The 23,787-nt window shown below is 39.9% G+C and overlaps 2 protein-coding genes, 1 long non-coding RNA gene and 2 other non-coding genes across 7 annotated transcripts; all 5 read left to right on the top strand.

Moving 5' to 3' along the window:
• Positions 1-424: 424 nt before the first annotated feature.
• Positions 425-11,694, top strand: LOC138603318 (glycerol kinase). Of its 2 annotated transcripts, XM_069675018.1 has the most exons (21): positions 425-581; positions 1,797-1,870; positions 1,955-2,061; positions 2,153-2,230; positions 2,346-2,425; positions 3,255-3,392; positions 3,475-3,584; positions 3,687-3,753; positions 3,999-4,016; positions 6,445-6,480; positions 6,567-6,634; positions 6,720-6,762; positions 6,841-6,921; positions 7,035-7,113; positions 7,246-7,342; positions 7,565-7,649; positions 7,734-7,854; positions 8,286-8,429; positions 8,848-8,934; positions 9,079-9,165; positions 9,589-11,694. In XM_069675018.1, the coding sequence occupies exons 1-21, from the start codon at positions 489-491 to the stop codon at positions 9,597-9,599; spliced, it is 1,704 nt and encodes a 567-aa protein (XP_069531119.1). In that variant the 5' UTR covers positions 425-488; the 3' UTR covers positions 9,600-11,694. The 2 variants fall into 2 exon arrangements, with proteins under 2 accessions (XP_069531119.1, XP_069531120.1); XM_069675019.1 differs by lacking the exon at positions 3,999-4,016.
• Positions 11,695-11,734: 40 nt separating this feature from the next.
• Positions 11,735-18,501, top strand: nfkbiz (nuclear factor of kappa light polypeptide gene enhancer in B-cells inhibitor, zeta). Of its 2 annotated transcripts, none has more exons than XM_069675020.1 (11): positions 11,735-12,596; positions 12,690-12,817; positions 13,233-13,324; positions 13,402-13,727; positions 15,839-15,944; positions 16,044-16,190; positions 17,138-17,201; positions 17,278-17,447; positions 17,531-17,641; positions 17,730-17,900; positions 17,986-18,501. In XM_069675020.1, exons 2-11 carry the CDS (start codon positions 12,739-12,741, stop codon positions 18,022-18,024), a joined length of 1,305 nt encoding a protein of 434 aa, XP_069531121.1. In that variant the 5' UTR covers positions 11,735-12,596; positions 12,690-12,738; the 3' UTR covers positions 18,025-18,501. The 2 variants fall into 2 exon arrangements, with proteins under 2 accessions (XP_069531121.1, XP_069531122.1); XM_069675021.1 differs by having other exon boundaries at positions 11,738-12,596; positions 12,753-12,817.
• A 614-nt stretch (positions 18,502-19,115) lies between these two features.
• LOC138603808 (5S ribosomal RNA) lies at positions 19,116-19,234 on the top strand. Its single transcript, XR_011309264.1, has one exon. It is a non-coding gene; the product is annotated as a 5S ribosomal RNA (ribosomal RNA).
• Positions 19,235-19,672: 438 nt separating this feature from the next.
• Positions 19,673-19,791, top strand: LOC138603803 (5S ribosomal RNA). The gene has a single exon (XR_011309259.1). It is a non-coding gene; the product is annotated as a 5S ribosomal RNA (ribosomal RNA).
• Positions 19,792-20,738: 947 nt separating this feature from the next.
• LOC138603300 (uncharacterized) lies at positions 20,739-23,474 on the top strand. Its single transcript, XR_011309236.1, has 4 exons — positions 20,739-20,895; positions 22,131-22,246; positions 22,655-22,754; positions 23,367-23,474. It is a non-coding gene; the product is annotated as an uncharacterized lncRNA (long non-coding RNA).
• The last annotated feature ends 313 nt before the right edge of the window (positions 23,475-23,787 follow it).

Raw genomic sequence — 23,787 nt, 5'->3', positions numbered from 1 at the left:
ACGAATTTATAATGTAAAACACTTCTAGCAGACAATATATGTATTTTAAATATTTTAATTTTAATTAAAAAAAACATTCAATATAACCACAATTATTTACTAGAAAATATTATTACACTGTTTATTCGCATGAGATATCTATTACAAGTCAAATTTGTTAGCATTTGATGAACATTTAAAACAAATTAGATTTATATATATTTATCTGTTTACGACAAAATAAAAACGAGAAAAGAGATCCAATATGGTAAAGAAGTACACTATTGAAGTCTTATTGGAAAGGCTTTTGAGAAAATTATGATATCTAAGACAATTTTTGCACCGTTGCTATGACTCCACAGGTTACGTCATCATTGATGGCCAGGACGAACGTTACGTTTGAAATCCGCGACTGACCCACTGCCCCGTCTTCGGTCGAGCTTGAGCCGCTTTGCCGGTGGTGGTAATTGGTTTCATATCCAGTCGGTGCCAAAGCTCCGGGGCTGCCCATGCAAGGCACGATGGCCGCGTCCTCACACCGGATAATGCTGGGCCCGCTGGTTGCTGCCATCGACCAGGGCACGAGCTCCACTCGGTTTCTGGTAAGACTATGCGCAGCAGACTGGGAGGGATTTCAGCCAGTGCAAGCTAGCTGTCTTATTGTAATATGTGGCTCATAAACGTGTCAGAGCTTGTCGTGCGGTGTCCTTGAGTTTAACTTCCATCATCTGTTTTCTATACTTGAGCGAGTGGTCTTTTAACCATAACGTCGATTTTAACTAGTTTTGGGTGTGTTTAAACGTCACTTGAATACACTTTGTACTGTTGTTAACAGCTGTAAATTAATAATACCTGACAGTGCTGCCTTTAAGGCTACCTAGAAGAAGGGGAAGGTGAAAAGAGTCCCTCTCTAATTGCGGTTCTCTCACATTAGAGGTTAATAGTAACATTTTGTTTTAAAAAATGAATTTTAAATTGCTGTATTTCTGTTTATAAACCAACATAGACACAGCAAAATTATATTGTCATAAGAGTGTTTTGTTTATCTGTTGCTGCTTAAACATGTACATGACCACTTTGAGTCATATTTCCAACAGTACCTGAAGGCAGCAGTAGACAAACCGCCTGTCAAAACTTGTTTGCTCCGTATTCTCAGTAAAACAAACAAATTGGAAAGATGGAAAACACTTTAGCTTCTTTAAGGCGCTATTTCTTATGGTTACTCCAGGCTATCATCCAAAATGCAGATAGCTCCTCCACCTTTCTTTTGTTTTGTCTTCTCACTCATGTAACAGGATGAACATATGTACTGGTTTATGTTTTAGGTGTGGCTGATAGTTGAGAGAGCCAAGACTTTAATTGGCATGAGTCACACTGTGAGAAACAAGACACAGATGATTTTGTGATAAACTAACGATAACAACATGGGGTAAAATTCAACATAAAAGAAAGATTTCGGTTTGATTTAGTAGTTGTAGCTGTGACTTTTCATTAAAGTCCGCTAAATGCCACACAACATGTGCAGAGGTATTTATAGCAGTGGTAATTGTACCGTTAAAACTGGCTGCGCTTAGTTACTGCAATGCGGCGGTGTGCCAAAAGCCTACAACGCTGCAGGATGTTTAACTAGGAAAGCAGGTCTTGGATGCAAAGGATGCCAGTTTGGATTCCTTCACTTCTCAGGAAATCTAAATAACAAAGTGGAATCAGAAAACCCTTCCAGCATGCATGATGAATTACCAAAAAGGAAGCCTTAAGCAGGGTTAGTTGACTGATACTACATTCTTCCTCCTGTGCAATGTTTTGTCTCTCTCAAGGTGTTTAATTCAAAAACAGCAGAGCTCCTCAGCCATCACCAGGTGGAAATCAAACAGAGCTTCCCTAAAGAAGGGTAAGGGAAAATATCAGACACAATTCCTAAAAGACGCACACATAATTCAGAAATGTGCAGATATGATTCTTTTGTATTTTTCAGATGGGTGGAGGAGGATCCCAAAGAAATTCTGCAGTCTGTGTACGAGTGCATGGAGCGGACGTGTGAAAAACTCACCCAGCTCAACATAGATATCTCAAACATTAAAGGTATGCACGCACAGGCATAAGCGTTATATTTATTCAGCACAAACAGGTATTTTATGATCTAAAGTTAGTGGGAATTGTTGCTTGAATTTAGCTATTGGAGTGACCAACCAAAGAGAAACCACGCTTGTTTGGGACAAAGAAACCGGGGAGCCTCTCTACAATGCAATCGGTAAGGCTTAGTAGAAATAGCACCAATCACTCAATGCCAAAATCAAACATCAGATATGTTCGGTAGATGTGACTGACATTGGCTGCTTTGAAATAACTGCAGTGTTCTCTTTCAGTTTGGCTGGACCTGCGGACTCAATCAACAGTTGAACGTCTCATTAACAAAACACCAGGGAGGAACAAGAACCATTTAAAGGTGAGTCCTTTACTCACAAGTTTGTTTGTTTTTTAAGGACCAGTTCGCTGATTTTCAACCTCAGTCCTGTCATGCTATCACGGTGAGCTAATGCCATTATGGTAGGAAAAAAATGCAAGTTGGCTCTGTGCCTTTGGAGGACCTTATCCGCTTCTCCAATGGACCCTGGAAAACCTCAGCCTGACTACGTAAAAAGCGTCATGGCGGAGGCCAGGGAGCTCGCTAAACTACACTTCCTCAATCTAGGACGCCCGCCTCCGATGTCATGTCTCGTTCTAAATCGTCAGATTTGAAATGTAGACTGCAGACCTGAAGATTTTTTACACGATCCACCGGTATATTCTCGTCGTGTTTCGGATTCTTTTCCGCTCTGAGCCGCTGCCTGCAGCAAAATGGTCGTATTCCACTCCAGCGTCTCTCGCTGGGCCGTTCCTTTCAGAGCGATGGGCGCAATGCACTCTGGGTGTTGTAGGAATGTAGAATGGGCGAAACCACAAGCTGTTTGTACAATTTTCTCCACAGCTATGGCGCCAATTTCAAATATTATTGCTTCTATCGATTACAGAGAACACCAGCTTTGTCTGACAGCGGCTTTTTCCAGGGGCGATTTCTCCTTTAAATATGTTTTGCACGTGAGGGTATCAGGTGGAATTTTAGCCTCTGTTAGCAGCTAGCAGAGTTCAACTTCTTTCCCCATATTTAAGTGTTTCCTTTATCTATTATCTCAATATATATTTTTCCACCCCTTTTTATTTGATATAGATTAAAGCAGACTTTCCGTTGCTAATAGGAACATTAGTGAGAGTTCTTTGTCGTTCTCTTCCTGCAGCATAAAACAGGCCTTCCCATCAGCACGTACTTCAGCGCGGTGAAACTCCGCTGGTTGATGGACAACGTGGACGAGGTCCGAGAAGCCGTCGTGTCTCACCGCGCCATGTTCGGCACAGTCGACTCCTGGCTCATTTGGGTAAGTGAACGCTCCCCGCCCTGAAAGCTTCACAGATGTTGTGACTTTTTGTGTGTATTTATTATGCCTATCTGTGCCGCAGTGTTTGACCGGGGGAAAGTCAGGCGGAGTCCACTGCACGGATGTAACCAACGCCAGCAGAACCATGCTGTTTAACATTCACTCCATGGACTGGGACCCGGAGCTGTGCAAGTACGACAGCTGTCTGTCATTGCTCTGTTATATCCCACTGCTGCCTAGAAGATATTACAGTTTGCATGACTTTTAAATAACAACTTTTGCTGTTGCCATCAGATATTTTGGTATACCCATGGAGATCTTGCCCAGAGTGAGGAGCTCTTCAGAAATATACGGCCTCATGGTAAGCATGCATAAATCTGTCAGTATCAGTTTACGCACAAATTCTAATTTCACTATAATAAGTGTTTAAAATCACGTTTGTGTCTGGTATGACTCTGTATTTCTGAGTGGGTTAATAATAACTAATAAGTTAATAAAGGTTGGTTAGCGTGCTTTAAGACTGTTCTAAGTGCATGAAGGTTGACTGAGAAATCCTTTTAGGCATTTTTTTCTGTGTGCCATTGTCTCCTCTTCTCTCACTGGTAGAAAATAAGTTCTAGCCTGGTAAGTAATAACTCGTCATCACCTTTTTTTTCATGCAAAGTAACCCGTCCTGCTTCTCCGTGGCTGGAGCGTAAACATGCCATCACACAGTGCATTTCCAACATTCAGATGAGGGCTATGATTCCAGTGGCTGAGCTGTTAATTAAACCACTATCGACTGTTTTGAACAAGCTGCCGCAGAATGTGAGTCTCATTGTAATTAGGCATTACTCACTGGTGCATACCTGAGATTACTGTTTAACTTGTCACCTGTTGCTGTTGTTAATCTTCACGAGCGAGTGGCATATTTGAAACATTTGAACAAATTTGACACAAAGTTTTATCACAAACTATTCATGGGTAGAAGGAGGAATTTTCTTCCCAATTGACCCAAACCAGTCTGTGAAGTTTTGATAATATCTTCTGCATTAAAACACACTGCAAGCGGGCGCCAGTTTACCTCAGCAGTTAAATCGGCAGCCCATGTACAGAGGCCACAGTCCTCAATGTGGTGGCCCTGGGCTCTACCCCTACCCTCAACCCCTCTCTTCCCCTATTTCCAACACTCTTCACTGTCCTCTCTATCTATGAAGGCATAGAAAGCCCCCCAAAAAACTAAACTTCAAACTAGAAGCTGTCCTATGGCAAAAATGTATCTTTCTACTGTCCATTATAAGAAATGTAAGGCCTGTCGTCTCATCTGAAAGCTGCTGTGAGGAACTTTCCTTTGTGTTGATTTTGGCGCCCCCTGTGGACAAAGCCGTACCTCTTCTTTCTTTGCTGATTTTGTCCTGTACGTGCTGAGGTGGTGGTTTTTAACAGAAAATCTCATCCTGCTTTCTTTAACAGTCATATGTATCACTCACTTTAAATTTCTGCTCTGGGAAATGTAAACAAAGGCAGCGTGCAGTTAACCGCTTCGCCTGACACCTACCCTCCCCAGCAGCAGTTTCAGGCATTAAAAGTAACTATATAGAAATAATCAATCTTGTCGCTGATGGTCTGGTTTGCTTTTGTAGCTCCTATAGAGGCATTGCATGCGAAAGCGATCGCTCTTCATGACAGATGTAAGATAATTATTGTTATTGTTCTTGTTTACCAGCTGTTGTACCAAGCAGACACACACAGATTTGAGCATACATACACTTAATTGGAAATGTACTTGATGGTCCCCCATTGCTTCTGTAATGGCATGCTACTAAACCGGTTGTCATTAACGCCCACAGCATTACTGACAGACCACAATCCTCAGCAGTGTCCCATCACGCCTCCTAAATCTCTTCACTCTCTGGCACACTTTGTTGAACTAACAATAACGGCCGCTGCACACAGGAGTGAAGACATTTTGATTTAAACAGGTTCACACTTGCTCCTTGTTTCCCCTCACTGTGATAGTTTGCTTCTTGTGAAAATGTTGTGGTAGAATAAAATTAGTATATTTAAGTTATTTGGCTTCGTGCAGTCAAATAATGCGTAATTCCCTCTTTGTTTTAACTGATGTTTTTCATTTGATCACGTTTTATTTCTGTTGAATACCGTACAATTCGGTGTATAAGAAACACTTTTAATGTATATTTTTTCCATGTAAAAAGTAGGCGTGCGACCAATATACCAGTATAAAATGCAGAGGTATTTTATTGTGTTACAGTATTTTACCCAGACGATGGCGCTACAAGCTAGCTAACGTTTCCTCACGAACGTGCGACGTCATAACCGCCAGTGCAGCCGCTACCTTCACAACAATCAACGTACACGTAGGCTGCCTGCTAGCTAGAAACTCGACATGTCGAAAACAGATGGTATGCTATAATATGTGCGCTTTGAGTGTGTTTTTAAAAAGCAGAGAGAGGTATTTTATTGTGTTACGGTATTTTACCCAGACGATGGCGCTACAAGCTAGCTAACGTTTCCTCGTGGACATGCGACGTCATGACCGCCAGTGCAGCCGCTACCTTCACAACGATCGACGTTAACGTAGGACTGCCTACTAGCTAGAAACTCGACATGGTGAAAACACATGGTATGCTATAATATGTGCGTTTTGAATGCGTTTTTAAATGAAATGAAATTGAAATAATGCTGAAATAACACGTTTTTTAGATTAATAAATAGCTATAGAAAACCTTTTTTCCTCTGTGATATCCGAAAATATATTCCGGATTTTACGGTAAATTATGCTGATTTGACCTTTTGGCAAAAGATATGAACAAATATGTAGGTAGAATTTCATTTTTTTTCATCATCAGGCAATGTAAAAAGGTTTTTCTTTCCAAAAATAACCTGACAAATCTTCCGTTTTTTGATCCTATGATGCGGATATGTTCAAGGACAAATATGCTAATAGCACAAAAAAAGACAACAACCCGGAAACCCTGACAAATGCTCTTTAATTGTGGCAACACTATAAAATACACTCATTAAACAAGCCTTTTTTCTGTTCTTTTGACAGAAATCTGGAGCTCTTTCAGGTATCCCCATTTCAGGGGTAAGTTTATCTCTACCTTTACTGTCCACATTCTCTCCATTCGCTTGATATGATCTTTACATTGATGGATTCATCTTTACAAACAGTGTCTCGGGGATCAGTCGGCAGCACTCGTTGGACAGATGTGTTTCCAGGACGGGCAGGCAAAAAACACGTAAGTGTGTTTTTAGATCTCCTTTGCATTTTATCTAAATGTGTTTAGAAACTGGACTAAACGTTGGATGTATGATGTGTTTCAGGTATGGAACTGGCTGCTTTCTCCTGCGCAGCACCGGGGCCAAGGTACATTATTAAACATTTGTATACTGTACTCATATAAATGGCGAATGTTGTATACAGTATTCCTTTGTTGTTTTGCAGCCTGTAATGTCCGACCACGGCCTTCTGACCACCGTGGCGTACAAACTCGGCCGGGACAAACCTGCTTGCTACGCACTAGAGGTACAGTGTCTTTAAAGGCGGTGTCTTTAAATTGGTATTGTGTTGTTTTTATGGGTTTTATGTTTGATTGTATAGCACTTTTGAACCCACCTTTTTTTGGTACTTCCTGCCAGGGCTCTGTAGCCATCGCAGGAGCTGTGGTACGCTGGCTGCAGGACAATCTGGGGATCATTGAATCATCTGAGGAGCTCGGTATGTGCTGGTGCTGGGCTTAGAAGAAAAAAGCAAATGTTAACAGGGACATCCTCCAGAGTTCCAGAGAGAAATGCTGTTAATTCACTGATTACTTTAAGTCATTAATTTCTGTTTTTTTCCCCTGTGCAGAGAAGCTGGCTGCATCAGTCGGTACATCCTACGGTTGTTATTTTGTTCCTGCATTTTCGGGTCTTTATGCACCTTATTGGGAGCCCAGTGCAAGAGGGTAAGACTTGAATTCCAACAATACCATATTTCTGTTGCCTCCTTTCTGGTCAAAGATTATGCAGGCAGTCTGCTGATTATAAAATAATGTTTTAAAGGAATTTGAGGCAAAATATCCAGGAAAAAATGTTAATTTTGTCAAATCAGTTCCCCCTAATAAGGTAATAAGAGTGCCATGCAAATGAGGCTTAAGATTATGTCTTGTTATCTCTCCCTGTCACAGCATCATTTGCGGTTTGACTCAGTTCACCAACAAGAGTCACCTCGCATTCGCTGCACTGGAGGCTGTTTGTTTCCAGACACGGGAGGTAAAAACTGCTATTTCTCTTGCTGTTCATCTAATTAGAAGCAGGGTATGCTGTGTGTTAACTATGTCACATTTTTGGGTACAGATTCTGGACGCGATGAATCAGGACAGCGGCATCCCCCTCACTCAGCTCCAGGTGGATGGAGGAATGACGTCCAACAGGTTGCTGATGCAGCTGCAGGCCGACATTCTCTGCATCCCTGTTGGTGAGATATACATCCATGATGCATCATGATAGATCATACTTTTCTGTGATGTGCGAGTCAGATGGGATTTGTATCAACATGTCAGGGGGAAAGTGACGGTCGTTGGCAGTGACCAAACCGGTTCTTCAACAGACGGATCGCCCTGCAGCAATTATCTGATGTGAAGCTGTCGCACTCGCTCCTTAAAGATACAGTATCTTTTTAGAAATGGAGACATCATTTTATCTTGCATATGACAAACTGCATTGATAGCACAGTGTTAATGTCATATAAGGTCATAAACCAGTGAGCATTTCTTCCCAGCCTGCAGTTATGTTGCTGAACTGAAAGCATCACTGCCCCCTGCTGGCACCAGGTGGAATACATATGTATAATGTCTGAAAACAAACTGTCAGCATCACCTGTAAAGATTGTATTCATGTCATTTTCAGTGAAGCCGTCCATGCCTGAGACCACAGCCCTCGGCGCAGCGATGGCAGCCGGAGCGGCAGAGGGGGTGAGCGTGTGGAGCCTGAGCCCAGAGGACCTGAGTGAAGTCACCTCCGAGAAGTTCGAGCCTCAGATCAACCCTGAAGGTACAGCGACGCGACTCTAGTGCTGTCTCTTTCTGCACACGCCTGATACGCATTTGCCTTTGGTGGAATTGTCGTCAAGATCACTGTAAACTCAGAGCTCGACAGCCCTTATAATACTGCACTGCAGGTTCCACCAGCTCTCTGCAGACAGTATTATTTTCACTCTAATTGCGCGGTGTTGTTAGCGCTGCTGTTTGTGAATAAGGTGCTTTTTGCCGCAACGCTCATTTGCATAGAAAGGGGCTAAAAGGCTGAAGCACAGAGACGCTGTTTGCTCTGCAGCGCACCTTAGGGTGCATTCAACCCTCTGCATATGCTTCCAGAATGAGGCGGAGCTTGCACAGGTGTAGCGGGCGCGAAAGCCGTGCAATCCTTTAGTGAATTCCCCCCAAAGTGTTTATGTATTCGTGCTTTGCAGAGAGTGAGTATCGGTACGCTCGATGGAAGAAGGCGGTGCAGAAGTCGATGAACTGGGAGACGACGGAGCCTGTTGGGAATGGGAACGGTAGGCATGCTCTCTGAACGTTTCATCTGTTTGTCCCCTGATCTCCTCTATTAAAATCCCTTCTTATAATGTTGATATTTTAACTCCAATAAACCCTCCCTTTGCTCTTCTATCCCTCCCTTTCTTTATTCCACTGACAAAAAGGTGAAACTAGTATCTTCAGCAGCGCTCCACTCGGCTTCTACATCTTTGGGAGCATGCTGATGTTAGTTGGTGCAAAATATCTAGCAGGTCAGTGTCTGTCCTCTATCGGGATTGTTTACTAAACTTGTTACACTGGTTCTACTCTTTAACTGTTTTTGGGCACAAATGTTTCAGTACGTTTAAGTGCGTGAGGTTTTTGTGGTCTAACTCCTGCTTTAACAAAATGTTCCTTGTTTATGTGAGCAAACAAATCCCGTGAATCACAAGTCTAAATGACAGCTTTATACGCTCTGAATTCAGATGTTATTTTTTCTATGAGGAAATGGTCACACTACATGATGCAGCTTTTTAACGCCTCGCTCAGGTATTTGTTACGTAACTGTGGTAGCTTCATGCTCGGTGCTTTGAAATGAAAGCGTCCTCACTGTGCAGACAAATGGTATTTGATTGATGTGAGTCTTGTTGAATTACAACCTAATTATGTTGTTGTTGTTTTTCTGTCCACATTAGGCAACAATTAGACTGTTGATCCTGGAGGCATTAAAAGAAAGAGGAAAGTAGAAACAACACCCTCCATGATGGACCACCTCCGGTACCCTCGGTTGCATTTTTTCCTTAAATAAAAAAAAGGCATTCCAGGAGAAAAAAACCTCCTGCTGAACCGGAAAACCAGGATATGTTTCAACTCACTAATGGGAATTTTTCTTTATTTCCCCCTTTTTTTATTTTTTATTTGAATGCATCTTTTTTTCTTTCCTGCAGGAGACCAGAACACAACGGTACATTAATTTTAGCAAGCATGCAGTATTTCTACAATGTTGAGTTATGTAGAAGCTCCACCAATGGTAGTTCAGATTGTCTTCCCACAGCCGTGTTAAGTGTACGTCACTTCACTGTTCATCTTTTTACCCGAGCTACAAAGGAACTTTTAGCGCACTTTATATTTCTGTTCTGTTTTGTGGGAGCTGTGTACTAACAGAATCTAATTTATATTTTGTCTAACATTTGGGATTAAGACACAGAAAGGGTTCGTTTTAAGCGGAATGAAAACAAGGGAAGCATCGGAAGAGAGGAAATGAACTGATGGGGCGCTTTATTGGCAGATGTGATGCTCTTGTACATACTTTTTGTAAGATATGTGTCGTGTCATGGGCAATTATGAGTTGGCGGACAATTACTGGATTAATTTTGAGACAAGAGGCACTGAAATGTGGCTCATAAAAACATCTCCCAAAGCTAGAAAGAAACTCAAAACGTTAGAAAACTTAAGCAGCTGTTAACTGAACAGAGCCTGTATTGTCATTTCTCCAGCCACAACTTTTGATGTAATTAACAAGCTTCTTCCTCAACCTGAAGATTCATGAGGGAAATTCCATGGTGTAAAAATGTCAAATTGTGTTGAAAGATGCGAACAATTAATGAATGAGGAAGCTTTCTTTCACGAAAATGTTAAGAGTCTGATATTTTTCCTTCTTAAATTATTTAAACTAATATTTATTTCACTGGGAGGTTATCGAACTAGTTCCCTTTGCTGTAAAGTTTGACTCAGAGAAAGAAGAAGCCAGTAAACAAGTGTCTGTATCTATTCTGCTGCCCATAATGTGTCATATTTGTCTTCTGTGTCAATCCGGATCAAAAGAAATTTGGATGGTTAGTATAGTCCATTATAGGTATGAGATTACTGTTTGCAAAGGCTCAAAGTGCTCTTTTGGGATATAGACATATACAAATGAAGTGAGGGTAAGGGAATAGTCATTAAAATGTATAATAAAACTAGTAAAACATGTTAAATGAAATGTGCTACCAACTCTCATGTCAGACCTTTAACTGTGAAATTGTTGGTTTTGCTGATGTTTCATATTGAACAATGAAAAGTGTGTCTACATGTTTTTGCATGTCGTTACCTTCAACCCATTCAGAGGAAATATATACGGAAGACACTGATGAGTAATGCCTTTTACCATGAGGAAACAACGTGTGTATTACACCACCTGTAACGTATGGAAACAAGTTTTACGAGAGAATAAATGTCATGAAAGATGAAGTCATCTGCTGTACTTTACAGTTTTATAAGCTGTGATTGTCTATTAATATAATACAGACAGAAAATCAGGTTACGGCATTAATTTGTACCTAAATTAGCTCTGAAGGAAGCTAAATTGCTAGCTAGCTAAGTTATATCTTTGTGAACATAACTTTGAATTAACGTTAAATATGTTATAAACTACTTTCTTTAGATATAATAAATACTGAAAAACACACTGAAAACAATGTAATGTACACCCAAAGTAGGTTGAAAGGAAGGCAACAGAGCTAAGTTGCTAGCTAGTATGTTAGCTAGCTTGCTAAGTTGTGTCTTTGTGAACATTACTGTTATATGGTACAAACTGCTTGTCTTTAAATATCATAAATACTGAAAACAATGTAATGTACACCCAAACTAGGTCTGAGGGAAGGCAACACAGCTAAATTGCTAGCTAGCTAAGTTATATCTTTGTGAACATAACTTTGTACAGTTGAATATGATATAATCTACTTTCTTTAGATATAAAAGATACTGAAAAACAGACTGAAAACAATGTAATGTACACCCAAAGTAGGTTGAAAGAAAGGGAACACAGCTCACTTGCTAGCTAGTATGTTAGCTACCAAACTAAGTTATGTCTTTGCTGTTTAACTGTAGTGAACAATTACGTTTTTAACCATAAACATAACTTCACATTTAACTCCAATTTGTTAACGTTTTTCCAGTCACTTTCAAAACGTATTCCCACTTGCTTTCACATTCAGAGCACACACAGTTTTTGGCCCAAAGCCAAGCACAACCTGATTTCCTTTTCGGGGGAAAACCCAACAAACTAGAGCTGTTGAAGAGGGAGTGGTTTGTGCCCACAGTGCACTTTTATTTAAAAGCTTCATTTTTGTTGCAAGTTCAGTCTTTGATTCTGTGCAGGTGCACATGGAGGCATAACAGGCGAGTACAACTTAAGATTATCACTTTTTAGCAATCTTATTGTGTATTTCTCGCCAAAAGAATCAACTGTTTTCTAATGTATACAGCCCCTTTGGGTGCATACTTTACATACATTATTTGTTTTTCTCTTATATTAAATATAAATTATTCAAATTTGCTCTCCATTTGGGTTACTGATTTACTTGTAAAGGCAGTAGTGTACAGTGGTTTTGCTTATATGTTCGGCAGATTGACCTGATTTGCATGTTAACTGACCCTCAATACCTTGTTTTACTGTTTGATTAGGGGACTTCAAACTGACAGGTTGTGTTTGTCAAATAATGGAATAGTGTTTTTATATGTTAGGAATAAAAAAATACTATTTTTTCCTAGTGCAAGTTCCAGGATTGACTTTCTGTAGTGATAAATGTTAAACACTTATTTTTAAGCTGACGCCAGACTCTCCTTCATAAGCTGCCAACCAGGAAGTGGATCTAGGTGTGGGGCACTTTTGTTTGGCAGTTTGTTCCTCATTTCTCACTGTAAAGTTGAAGGGCGCGAACAGGTGAGGCAGTCATACATGTTTTTTTTTAATTACGCCTTGTCACGTGACACGTGTTGACAGCCACTTAACGTTAAAGGTGTGTTTTGTTTCCAGGAGGAAAAACTTTAAGCGGTGTTGAGTGTTAATAAATGACTCTTTAAACATGTTGGATCCAAGAGGGAATGAGACCAGAGGGTGCCAGATTCAGTCGGCGGGGAGCGATTTCTGCCACATTGACAAAGGTCAGTTTAACTGTAATCAGATATGGACATGCGACACTTTAACACTGTGAAATTCAAACCACACTTCTTTGTGTTCTTGGACTTTTGATTAAGTTGTTTTGAGACAGAGGGGATACGGAAGTCTGAGTGCTGCATTAGTCATACTTTTGGCATTAGACAACAGGAGTGGTAGCAGTTGTTTTCAGTACCTTTACTTAAGTAAAGTTGTATTACCACACTGGAAAAAAGTTTAAAGTTTATTTTTGCTTAATAATGAATTAATTGACTATTTAACAGGTTAAAGGTACTAAATTGGAAGTTTAACTCTAGAAAATGATGTAAAAACTACTTCCTGTTTGTCCATTTTATCTATGTGTGTATTAACTCTAATGAAACCTTTCCTTGTGTTTGTGTTCCGTGTTGTATTGCCCCTTAGACTGCGTGACCACTGATCCCAGGCCTCCAGAATACGTCCAAGCTCTGCACAGGAAGAACACTGTGAAAGAGCTGCTAATGATGAGACGCCAGGTTAGTCACAGGTAAAGCAGATGGTAGTTCACAAAAACACTCAAAGTATGATTACAGCTTTAAATTTTCTCTTCTAGAGATGGAACTGCTCGCGGGACGACAACAACTTGCAGCATAAAGTCAAGTTAGCAAAATATGATGCTTCCGTCAATGACATGAGTCCACATCTGCACAGCCCTCCACTACCAGTCAACTGCAATATTATGATTGATTTCCCCCCCGCTGCTCCTGAAGTTGTTCCTGTTCCCCCACAACAAATGCAACATCCATCTCTGCAAGGACAATTGGCTCCGACAGCTGAAGCCAAAATGTCTTTGTTTCACTGGCAAATACAGCAAGAGGCGCAGAGAGTCGGAGGAATTTCTCCTGAGCTGCTGAACAGGCAGGATTCAGATGGTGACACGTATGTATTGTTGAAGATAATCATGTATTTAGATCAGTGATTCATAACCAGAGCTAGATAACAGGCAAAACTAAAAGTGAAAGAAAAACACAGTTTGATAAAGGTGAATTTACAGTTGATAGAGGAATAGTTGAAACTAAGCTAACTAAAAGTGAAATAAACAGTTGATATATATATATTTTTTTAAGTGACAGATAATTGGAAGAGTTAGCTTAAAGTAAAGGAGGAATTGTTGAATCAGTCAGCTTACCATACGTGGGAAAAAAGGTTGCTAAAAGTGAATACAGTTGACAGTTAGCTTAAAGTAACAGAGGAATAGACTAGTTAAAAGTTAATTAACTCAAAGTGAAATAAACAGTTCAAATATAGTGTTAAGAGTCAAAATAGTTAGCTAAAGGAAAATTTACTTTAAAGGTATAATTAGGGCCAGGACGCGCTTTGCAGGCTGTAAAACGCGAGGCGCACCGCACTGCTTTTTTTGTGGAAGTAAACACCCGATCAGACAGCGCGTTTTAGCAGCTGGGGGGGGGCTTTTTTTCCTACTGTTGTCAAGGCAACTACCGAATCATTAGTTGTCATTAACCCAACCGTTACATTGTAAACTGACAGAAGGCTCGCCTCTCCTTTCATCCGATTGGACAATGAGAAAAAACGCCCATGACGTCGGGCGCTTTTCTGCTTTGAGTTGAGGTTTTTTCAACTCGAGGCGCTCGTAGCGTTTCCTCAAAAACGCGAGGCGCACAGAGCGGAAAAAAGGCGTCCCTCTCATTGAAAACAATGACAAAAAAGCCGCCCCCAGCTGCTAAACCGCGTCCTGTCTGATCGGACCCTTACTTAGCAAAACAATAGATGGAGGATTAGAATACTATGAAGGGAGGGAAAACACAAGCTAAATATTGTTAGCTTTGAAATAGCTTCAGATAGTAGTTTAAATGGTGAGCTAAGTGAATAAATAGTTGAAACAGTTAGCTAAAAGTTGTTTGTTGCGACTAAAGGGAGCTAATTAGAAAAACAAACTAAAAGTAAAGGATAAAGAGTTGCTGTTGTTGGCTTTGAAATAGTTCAAAAGGTTAGCTAAAAGTGAATAAATATTTGACAGTTAGCTAAATGTAAATATAATCTTGTTAGCTAAAACTACAAGGAGCTAATTGGAAAGATAGAAGCTAAAAGTAAAGGATAAACGAAAAGCTGGTACTGTTAGCTTTGAAATAGCTACATAATTGGTTTAAAAAGTTAGCTGAAAGTGAATAAATATTTGAAATTGTTTGCTAAATGTAATAGCTACAAAGTTGATCTTGTTAGCTACAACTAAAGGGAGCTACTTGGAAAAACACAAACTAAACGTAATGGATAAACTGTTGGTACTGTTAGCTTTGAAATAGCTACACATAGTAGATGAAATTCTTAGCTAATTGAATAAATAGTTGAAATAAATAGCTAAAAGTACATACATTTTTGACATAGCTAATTGTTGCAAATAAATATGAATACTATGTTGTACTTGTTAGCTACAACTGAAAAGAGCTAATTGAAAAAAAAACAAGCTAATAGTAATGGATAAAAGAACAGCATTGTTAGCTTTGCTACAATAGCTGCAAATAGTAGTTGAAATAGTAAGCTAAGTAAATAAAGAGTTGAAATAGATAGCTAAAAGTGCATAAATATTTGAAATTGTCAGCTAAATGTTGTGGATAAATACAAATACTACAACTAAAGGAAGCTAATTGGAAAAACAAACTTAAAGTAAAAGATAAAAAGTTGGTATTGTTAGCTTCGAAATAGCTACTTAACAATTGACAAAGGTAGCTAAAAGTGAATAGATATTTTGAACTTGCTAGCAGCAACTAAAGGGAGCTAATTGGAAAAACACAAGCTAAAAGTGAAGGATAAAAAGTTGGTGTTGTTAGCTTTGAAAAGCTAGCTAAAAGTTAATTAAAAGGTGTCGAAATAGCCTATACTAGCTAAAATAATTTGATAAACTGTTTACTTCAATACTTGACTAAACTATATTGATTAACATTTTAAGCTGCAAATTGTTAATTATAAATTGTCAGCTACACTATGAATAAACTGTTGATATGTAATCGGTCATGTTTTTTTCCAACTGCCAGATTTCTTCACATCGCAGTGGCTCAAGGTAAACGGGCTCTTTCTTATGTGCTTGCTGTCAAAATGGCGAGTTGTGGCTCCCTGGACATTAAAGAACACAACGGGCAGGTACAAACCCTCTAAATGTTTCCTGTTAATCTTTCTGTTTTTTGCAACACATATCATTTCTGAATTTCTGTCAACCTGTATCTTTGTGCTTGTACACAGACAGCTCTTCAGATCGCCGCCGCCACCAATCAGCCCTTTATCGTCCAGGACCTGCTGGTACACGGAGCACAAGTCAACACTCGGGACCTGTGGGGCCGCTCTCCTCTGCATGTGTGTACTGAAAAAGGACACTCACGCAGCCTTCAGGTGATAACTGACTGTTAACACACCTTAGATTTAGTGGTACTGATTTAGGGTTCTGATTTCTCCTGTATGACATGATGCTCCTTGCTGATATGAACTGTTTGTATTGACTACAGATCCCAGTGAGTGAACATTTTATCTCTTATGGGGAAAGCCCACAACTTATTTCCTTGTCCTTGTTTATAGAATATGCATTTGGGTTTAGGTCATGCATTTCTGTTACATGATATCCCCTTTTTATTTCTACGAGAGGCCTGGGAGACACGACCCCCTGCCAACCCTGCTACTGCAGGTCATGCACTTTATTCGAACCAGGCACTTCCCCAGTGGAGCCTATTTACAGACACAAATTTGTCCACCACACCACTGAATACCCTTCGCACTTGAACTTTTTGTCTGAGCGCCGTTGGCCTTTAAAATTGCGTTCATTTGTTTTTCTTAGAGATTTTCAGTCTTTCCTTTTGACACTGGCCTTCAAAATATTCTGCTCCTCAATAAGTATTGAACTCACAACCTCTCGAGTCTCTAAGCTGTCGAACCAGACGCGTGAAATGGCATTTGTTGGACATTTTAAGTCTTTCCTTTGGATACCAGCCTTCAAAATAAATGTGCCTCAATAAGGATTGAGCTGGTATCCTTTGGACACACAAGAAGGCCTCAATGATCTGTCGGTTTACAGGTTTATATGTTAGTCATGGAAGTAAAACGTTAAAGCACGCTGCATGTGTCACAGTGTTCGGTGGTGTGCAGCTTATCTGACTTTCACAACCTTTCACTCATAAACCTGGACTTTGACCAAAAGCTTCAGCTCTTATAACTCAATCCAAATAAGACCAGTTGCACTTTGTCACAACAGCCATGTTTGCCTCTTAATGTTTACCTATTTATAACTGATGTGTTTGTTTTGTATTTAAAGTTTTTCCTTACAGTCTTGAATTCTTTTCCCACAGAGCATCTGGAAGACCCTAGCAGGAAGCGGGCAACAGATTGAGATTGAAATGTTCAATTATGATGGTAAAAAAAAATTTTTATTTACATGCAAACTTCAGTGCTTCTGTAAGTGATTAAATATTAAATTCCCGGCTTGCAGGTTTAACTCCGCTGCACAAAGCAGTCTTGTCTCACAACACTGTTGTCAAAGAGCAGAGGAGTCAAGGAAACGCTTGTTCATACGCGGTAATGGAGCTGGCGCAGAGGAAACAGATGTATATTGAATGCATTAAGACTCTGCTGCTCATGGGCGCCTCCTGTGGGACAATGGTATGTATTACAACTACTGGAGAGTATTTGACTGGTAAGAATAAACCGTACCTTATGTTTCTGACTATTATTGATCTCCACAGGATCTTAAAAGTGGACGCACGTGTCTGCACATGGCTGCCGAGGAGGCAAATGTGGAGCTGTTGCGCATTTTCCTCGACCAGCCATCTTCACTGCCACTCGTAAATGTTAAGGTAGCCTGTTGTGTGGTGATTAAATCAAAGCTAAATCACTGAGCACAAACACTGCTTTAATTTTAATGTGTGATTCTCTACGTTTCAGACGTTCAGCGGAAACACAGCCCTGCACATCGTCAGCTCTTTGCAAAACAACAACAACACTCAAGTGGAAGCGGTGAAGCTGCTGATGAGGAAAGGAGCCGACCCCGGGGTCAAGAACCTTGAGAATGAGCTGGCGACTCAGCTGGTGCCTGAAGGAGCCGCTGGTGAAAAGGTTTGTTGCAAGTTTAGTTTAAAAACAAACAGTAATGACAAATCCCGGAAAGTTTGTGTACAGTAAACGTTTTTATTTTTCACAGGTGAAGAAGATCCTGAAAGGGAAGTTTTGTCATGCTTAAGTAAAGCTCAAGAACACTGTCAGTCAGACAGTCCAGTTTATCATATCATCTGCCAGAGAAAGGCAGATGTTGGTTGTTTCAGTGAAACATGCCTATTGTTCATTACCATGTAATGCTCTAGGAGAGTGAAGTTATGATTTGTAATGTAATGTATGCTAATTGTTCGGTTTTAGGCCGAAAGCTAATATTTTACAATTCCTGCACAATGAGTAAACATAAGTATTTTGTGTTTTGAATGATTGGTTTGGTTGAAATATAATTGTTTGAGATGAATTTACAGTTGTAACTTTGCATGTTTTCAATGTTTACCGGATTCTTTAGAAAAGAAGAATGTTTAGCTGCATTTAATTGCATGTATCATTGTGTATCATTAACATAATGCGTATGTTTGTTTAAAATAATTTTATGTGTTTGTAAAATGAATGTAAATCATGTACTTAAATTTGTAATGTGTAATTTAGCAAAAATAAACTAAAAATTGGGAACTATAATATGTCGTGTTTTTTTAAGATAAGATAAACCTTAGTTGATCCAACCAGCTTGAAAGGTTGTCTGTCTCTATGACGACCGCCTCTCACCCAATGACAGCTGGTTTAGGCTCCAGCCCCTCCGCAGAACAGGATAAGCGGTAGATTTGACCTCTTGTGTCCAGTAATGCAGTAACAGCGCCCTCTGCTGTCTGCGAAGAGAAGTGCACCAGCTTACAGCACCAGTCGGTCTCGGGCATGTTCAGGTTTGTGTGGCCGGAAGCGACTGTTTTTCAAGTATTGTCTTCTCTACTTCATTTATATGATATCTTGAAATTTAAATGACCCAACAGAATATCGTGTAATAAATGTTAGCTTCACCTCAATAAGCTACAGCATGAAAATAGTGCTCACACTGTTCCCTGTTGACGACTGCTGTCATGTAATCTAAAACAGTGACAACGAGGCAGCGCGTGTTTTGAAGGATATGCATATATACATATATTTTTTACACTGACTTGTGTAAGATTAAAATGGTCTGCATGTAAAAATAAATAAATAAATAAATTCAATATTCTTGACGTTACACTATCTTTATATAGCATTTTCGTAAGCGTTGTTGTTGCTTACGGCCATACCACTCTGAACACGCCCGATCTCGTCCGATCTCGGAAGCTAAGCAGGGTCGGGCCTGGTTAGTACTTGGATGGGAGACCGCCTGGGAATACCAGGTGCTGTAAGCTTTTGCACTTCTCTTTACAGACAGCAGAGGGCGCTGTTGCTGCTTCACTGAGCACAGAGTCTGAGCAGGTGTTGGCTTTTTGACAGTTTATGCTGTGATGCAACTTCATCTTAATTTTTTGAATATTTATACATGTGGTTCATCACCATCAGGGGCATTTCAATGTATTTATGTACATTGACACATTGACAAATTATATTTAAACTGGACAAACGTTATTGATAAAAGTGAAATAATGTCCCCACATTAAGTACATTCATTTTGTAAGTGTAGCCCCACCTATAACATTATTTAGACTAGTGTAAGAATGACAGACAGGCGCATCGTGAATTCCTAATGATTGTACAACTATTTGTTGTTTGAAACATTATAAAGATAAAATCTACATCTACCAGATAAAATAGTATCTTTAAATATCACATTTATCCATGAGATATTCGCTTACGGCCATACCACCCTGAACACGCCCGATCTCGTCCGATCTCGGAAGCTAAGCAGGGTCGGGCCTGGTTAGTACTTGGATGGGAGACCGCCTGGGAATACCAGGTGCTGTAAGCTTTTGCACTTCTCTTTACGGACAGCAGAGGGCGCTGTTGCTGCTTCACTGAAAACAAAGCTAATGTAACGGTCACTCAGTCTGCTTTGTTGACTGTCTTGATCACCAGTCTGTAATGAAGTTACAAAACTTACATATTTTCTCTCGCAATTTAGTTGAAGTTCGCCGCTGCAAAATATATGTAGCGGAAACACTGTTGATGTTAATATGTTACCCAGCAGTTCGGCTTTGTTTTTGACGCTGTAATATAAGTTTATACAATGTTTTTAATGTGATGTTAGCCGCCATTAGAGACACAGTTGCTTGCTTGAGTTTGCCGAGGCTAAAATCCTTCATTTTGCATGTTCAGGAGCTGAACAGGTGCAGAAACGAAGAACAGAAGGCATTAAACATGTTGTATTTTCTTCTGCAGAAGCAAATGAATATTGGATAACAGTCCATGAGACGCGTTCTGTGCCCCACTCACATCCATTACACTATGACTCGATTTTGTAACTATTTACGGTACGAAGAAGTTAAAATAAGTGTGGCAGTTAACCAGTAATATACTATTTTAAAAAGGCAATTTATGTTGTATACAGTAAGTGACAAATTAAAGGCAGACCCCTAATAAATGAGTGGAGAACCAAATGAATGCTGCTCATGTAGTCCTTTCTTCAGTTTGCCAACCACTTGTAACTAACTACCACCTTTAACCCGCTCCCTTTCTTATCTTACAATATGCAGAAATAAGCTCAATGAAAAGCCATAAATAGATAGTTAGACATTTAAACAAAACTGGTTTAATTAACAGAATATGAAGACATGCACACTCCGATACAGTAGGTGGCGCTAGGCACCTTTAACGCCGGTTTGTAGTCCGCCAATAATACCCAAGAAGAACATAGGACGCATGCGTAGTAAGTCACGCGACGTATGCGTAGTAAGTCACATGACACAAACACGGCAGTAATGGCTGAGCCCTTTAAAAGCTGCGGCATTATATCGCTTGGGTCGCATTGTGTGCGCCACGAACCTGCGTCTCAACGATATGCGGAGAACGAGAGGAAAAGTAGGAGAGTCTGAACGAAAAACACGAAGAACTGCAGTTTCGTGTGGATAATGAGGTCAGTAAAAAGCCACACAAACACACGTAAAACACGTGGACGCTGTGGCACGCTAGCTAGCATAAGGCTATGCTAACGGCTGTAGCTAAAATTGCCACCCTGGCTGTTTGGGGCGATATAAAACGACCAAGTGGTCAAATTCACCCAAATGATGCGTGAAGGAGATAACATATGATGTGGAAAAAGGAACATCCTTGTTTTAGGTTGTCTTTTCGTAGTTTTCTTGCTGTTATTGTCCGAAGTAATCCACCTTTTGGCGCCAAAATTAGCATTAGCATCTAGTATAGCATTAGCTGTATAGCCTTTCTGACGACCAAACACAAGTTTGGATGGGAAGGAGGGCAACAGAGGACAATAAACAAACTCATAATTAATGTAAGATTTCAGAGTAACTTATTTACTGATTGAGCTGTTCGCAGTTGTGTAATTTGTGTCTCTTATGGTTGTGGCTTGTGTTGTAATGTACAGATTGCATGCATGGCTCTGTTAATGTTTTCTCTTGTTTAAGTATAGTTGGTAACCAGCAGCAGTTTCATTAGTTATGGCGCAGTTTTAATTTTCATTAGTGATAGTCATTAGCGCTTATTTCTGCAATTAACTCACCGTACCAACTGCTTTTCTACTGTTCTTCTTAAGCCGAGTTATCAGCTTTTTTCCATTGATATGTTTTAATATGTGATTACAAGAACAATACTTATGCATTAACAGACGGTTGATGAAGTAGTTTTTCTCTCAGGAAACTAAGCTTGATTTAACGATCTTCTGATGCTGTGGTTACTTTCATTCAAACTGACTTAGCATTGATGCCATGTTTCCCACTATCACATTGTAATTCAGTAAGCAATGATCTGCAATGTATAACAATTTAACTAGGACTGCAATTTACTATTTTACTCTTATTTTTTTAAGCTTTTTTTGAATAATTGTTTAGTCCCAAAAATGTCTTATTACCTTAATGAATGCATTCTTACCTTTTACATTTCAAGGTGATAAAGGATGCCAATCATTCTGAGATCAATTCTTAAGAACATTTCTATTTACCCCTCAATCTTTCAGCAATTTCAACAGGTTTTATTACATTATAGTTAAAAGAATTAACGTGGAAAAACTATCAACAAAATGAATGAAACATGAAGAAACAATTTATCAGTGCAAATACCCAGTTTTTATTTATACACAGAGGCTGGTTTAGTCTGAAACTCAAAAGACTCATGACTTTATTTCTTGTGTTTCAGGGTCCAGACGTCTGCAGGTGGACTTGTAGATCTGCGGCCTCAGTGGACGACATGATGGAAGAGGAACATCACACAGACCACCTGAGAGAACGTCTCCTCTGTGCTGAAGCTCTGAGGTAGGACGCTTTCTCTGTCTTATCAGCTGCTGTGTTTCATGTTGAAGAAAGTTGAATATTGAAGCAGAGAGAGGCAGCGGCTCCTTTTGTTGTATGTAAATGTTTAAGGGTTATTGGCTCTCATCAAGGGGGTAAGCTCAGTGTTTGCATGTCTTTATTTCCTGATTGTCCAGCTGTTGTTTATGCTGCAGAAGTAGAGAAATACCGTGGAGTAATAACTTAAAGTGTAAACTGATGTATTGCTATACTAAGACTTATTTTTCTTTAACAACAATACATGTAAATGAAATAGGAAGAAACAATTTATCAGTGCACATACCCAGTGTTTATTCATACACAGGTTGTTTTAAATGTGTGCATCATGGTTCAGTCTGAAACTCAAAAGACTTTATTTCTTGTGTGTTTCAGGGTCCAGCTGCTGTAGATCTGCTGCCTCAGTGGATGACATGATGGAAGAACGTCGAACAGACCACCAGAGAGAACGTCTCCTCTGTGCTGAAGCTCTGCGGTAGGACGCTTTCTCTTTGTAGTGAGAGCTCAGAGTGTGAATGGTTGTGTTCACGTTTAAATCAAGCCCATAATGTCTGACATTATTGTGATTACTAGGATCTTTCTTAACCATTTGACTCACTATTAATAGTCCAACACAACACAAAGCAGCAGTCTGATTAACTGTTCTGTGCAGGTTACTAACAGACTAGTTAAGATACAACTAACCACCAGAGGGCGCCACTTCCACCACAAGTGATTTATGGCTGATTGATTAAATCACTTCATCTCTGTATTTGGCAGGAACATAGTTTGAAAGAAAGGTGTTTCTGTTCTTGATGCAGTTCATCGGCCACAAATACAAAATTAGAGTATACTTTAATGTTTAGTGAGAACACACTTTAATACCAACTTTATTGTGTGACATTGTCAAACGTCACCATAAATGCCTCCTTGTTTCTCTTTCACAACCAGTGATTATAGTTAACAAAATAAGTAATGTAGAAAAATAGGAAGAAACAATTTCAGTGCAAATACCCAGTGTTTATTCATACACAGGTTGTTTTAAATGTTTGCATCATGTTTCAGTCTGAAACTCAAAAGACTCATGACTTTATTTCTTGTGTTTCAGGGTCCAGACGTCGGCAGATGGACTTGTTGATCTGTGCCCTCAGTAGACGACACGTTGGAAGAAGGTCACACAGACCACCTGAGAGGACGTCTCCTTTGTGGTGAAGCTCGGAGGTAGGAAGCTTTCTCTGTATTACAAATAGAGTTAAATATTGAGGCAGAGTTGTTGAGGTTATATATCTGACCCTTTGAAAGATTGTAAGATAGAAGACTTGATAGGTCTCATTGTTGAGTACCAGCCGTTGTTCTTCATGCTGACGTTGTAGAACAAGGCTGCAGTGAGAGCTCGGGGCGTGAACTGTCGAGTTGCCTGCAGCTCAGATGTGTAGTGAGTCAGTAGGTGGCTTCTTAAGTGGTTTTTAACAGGTTGTTGGTAGAGTTGTCGTATTTCGTGTGATAGGTTGACAGGTGTGTGATAGGTT

This window comes from Semicossyphus pulcher, unplaced genomic scaffold (assembly GCF_022749685.1).
Source record: "Semicossyphus pulcher isolate SPU_LCO1_2020_fin unplaced genomic scaffold, fSemPul1.0.p SCAF_24, whole genome shotgun sequence".
Taxonomy (NCBI): domain Eukaryota; kingdom Metazoa; phylum Chordata; class Actinopteri; order Labriformes; family Labridae; genus Semicossyphus; species Semicossyphus pulcher.
This window is presented reverse-complemented; position numbering and strand designations above follow the sequence as displayed.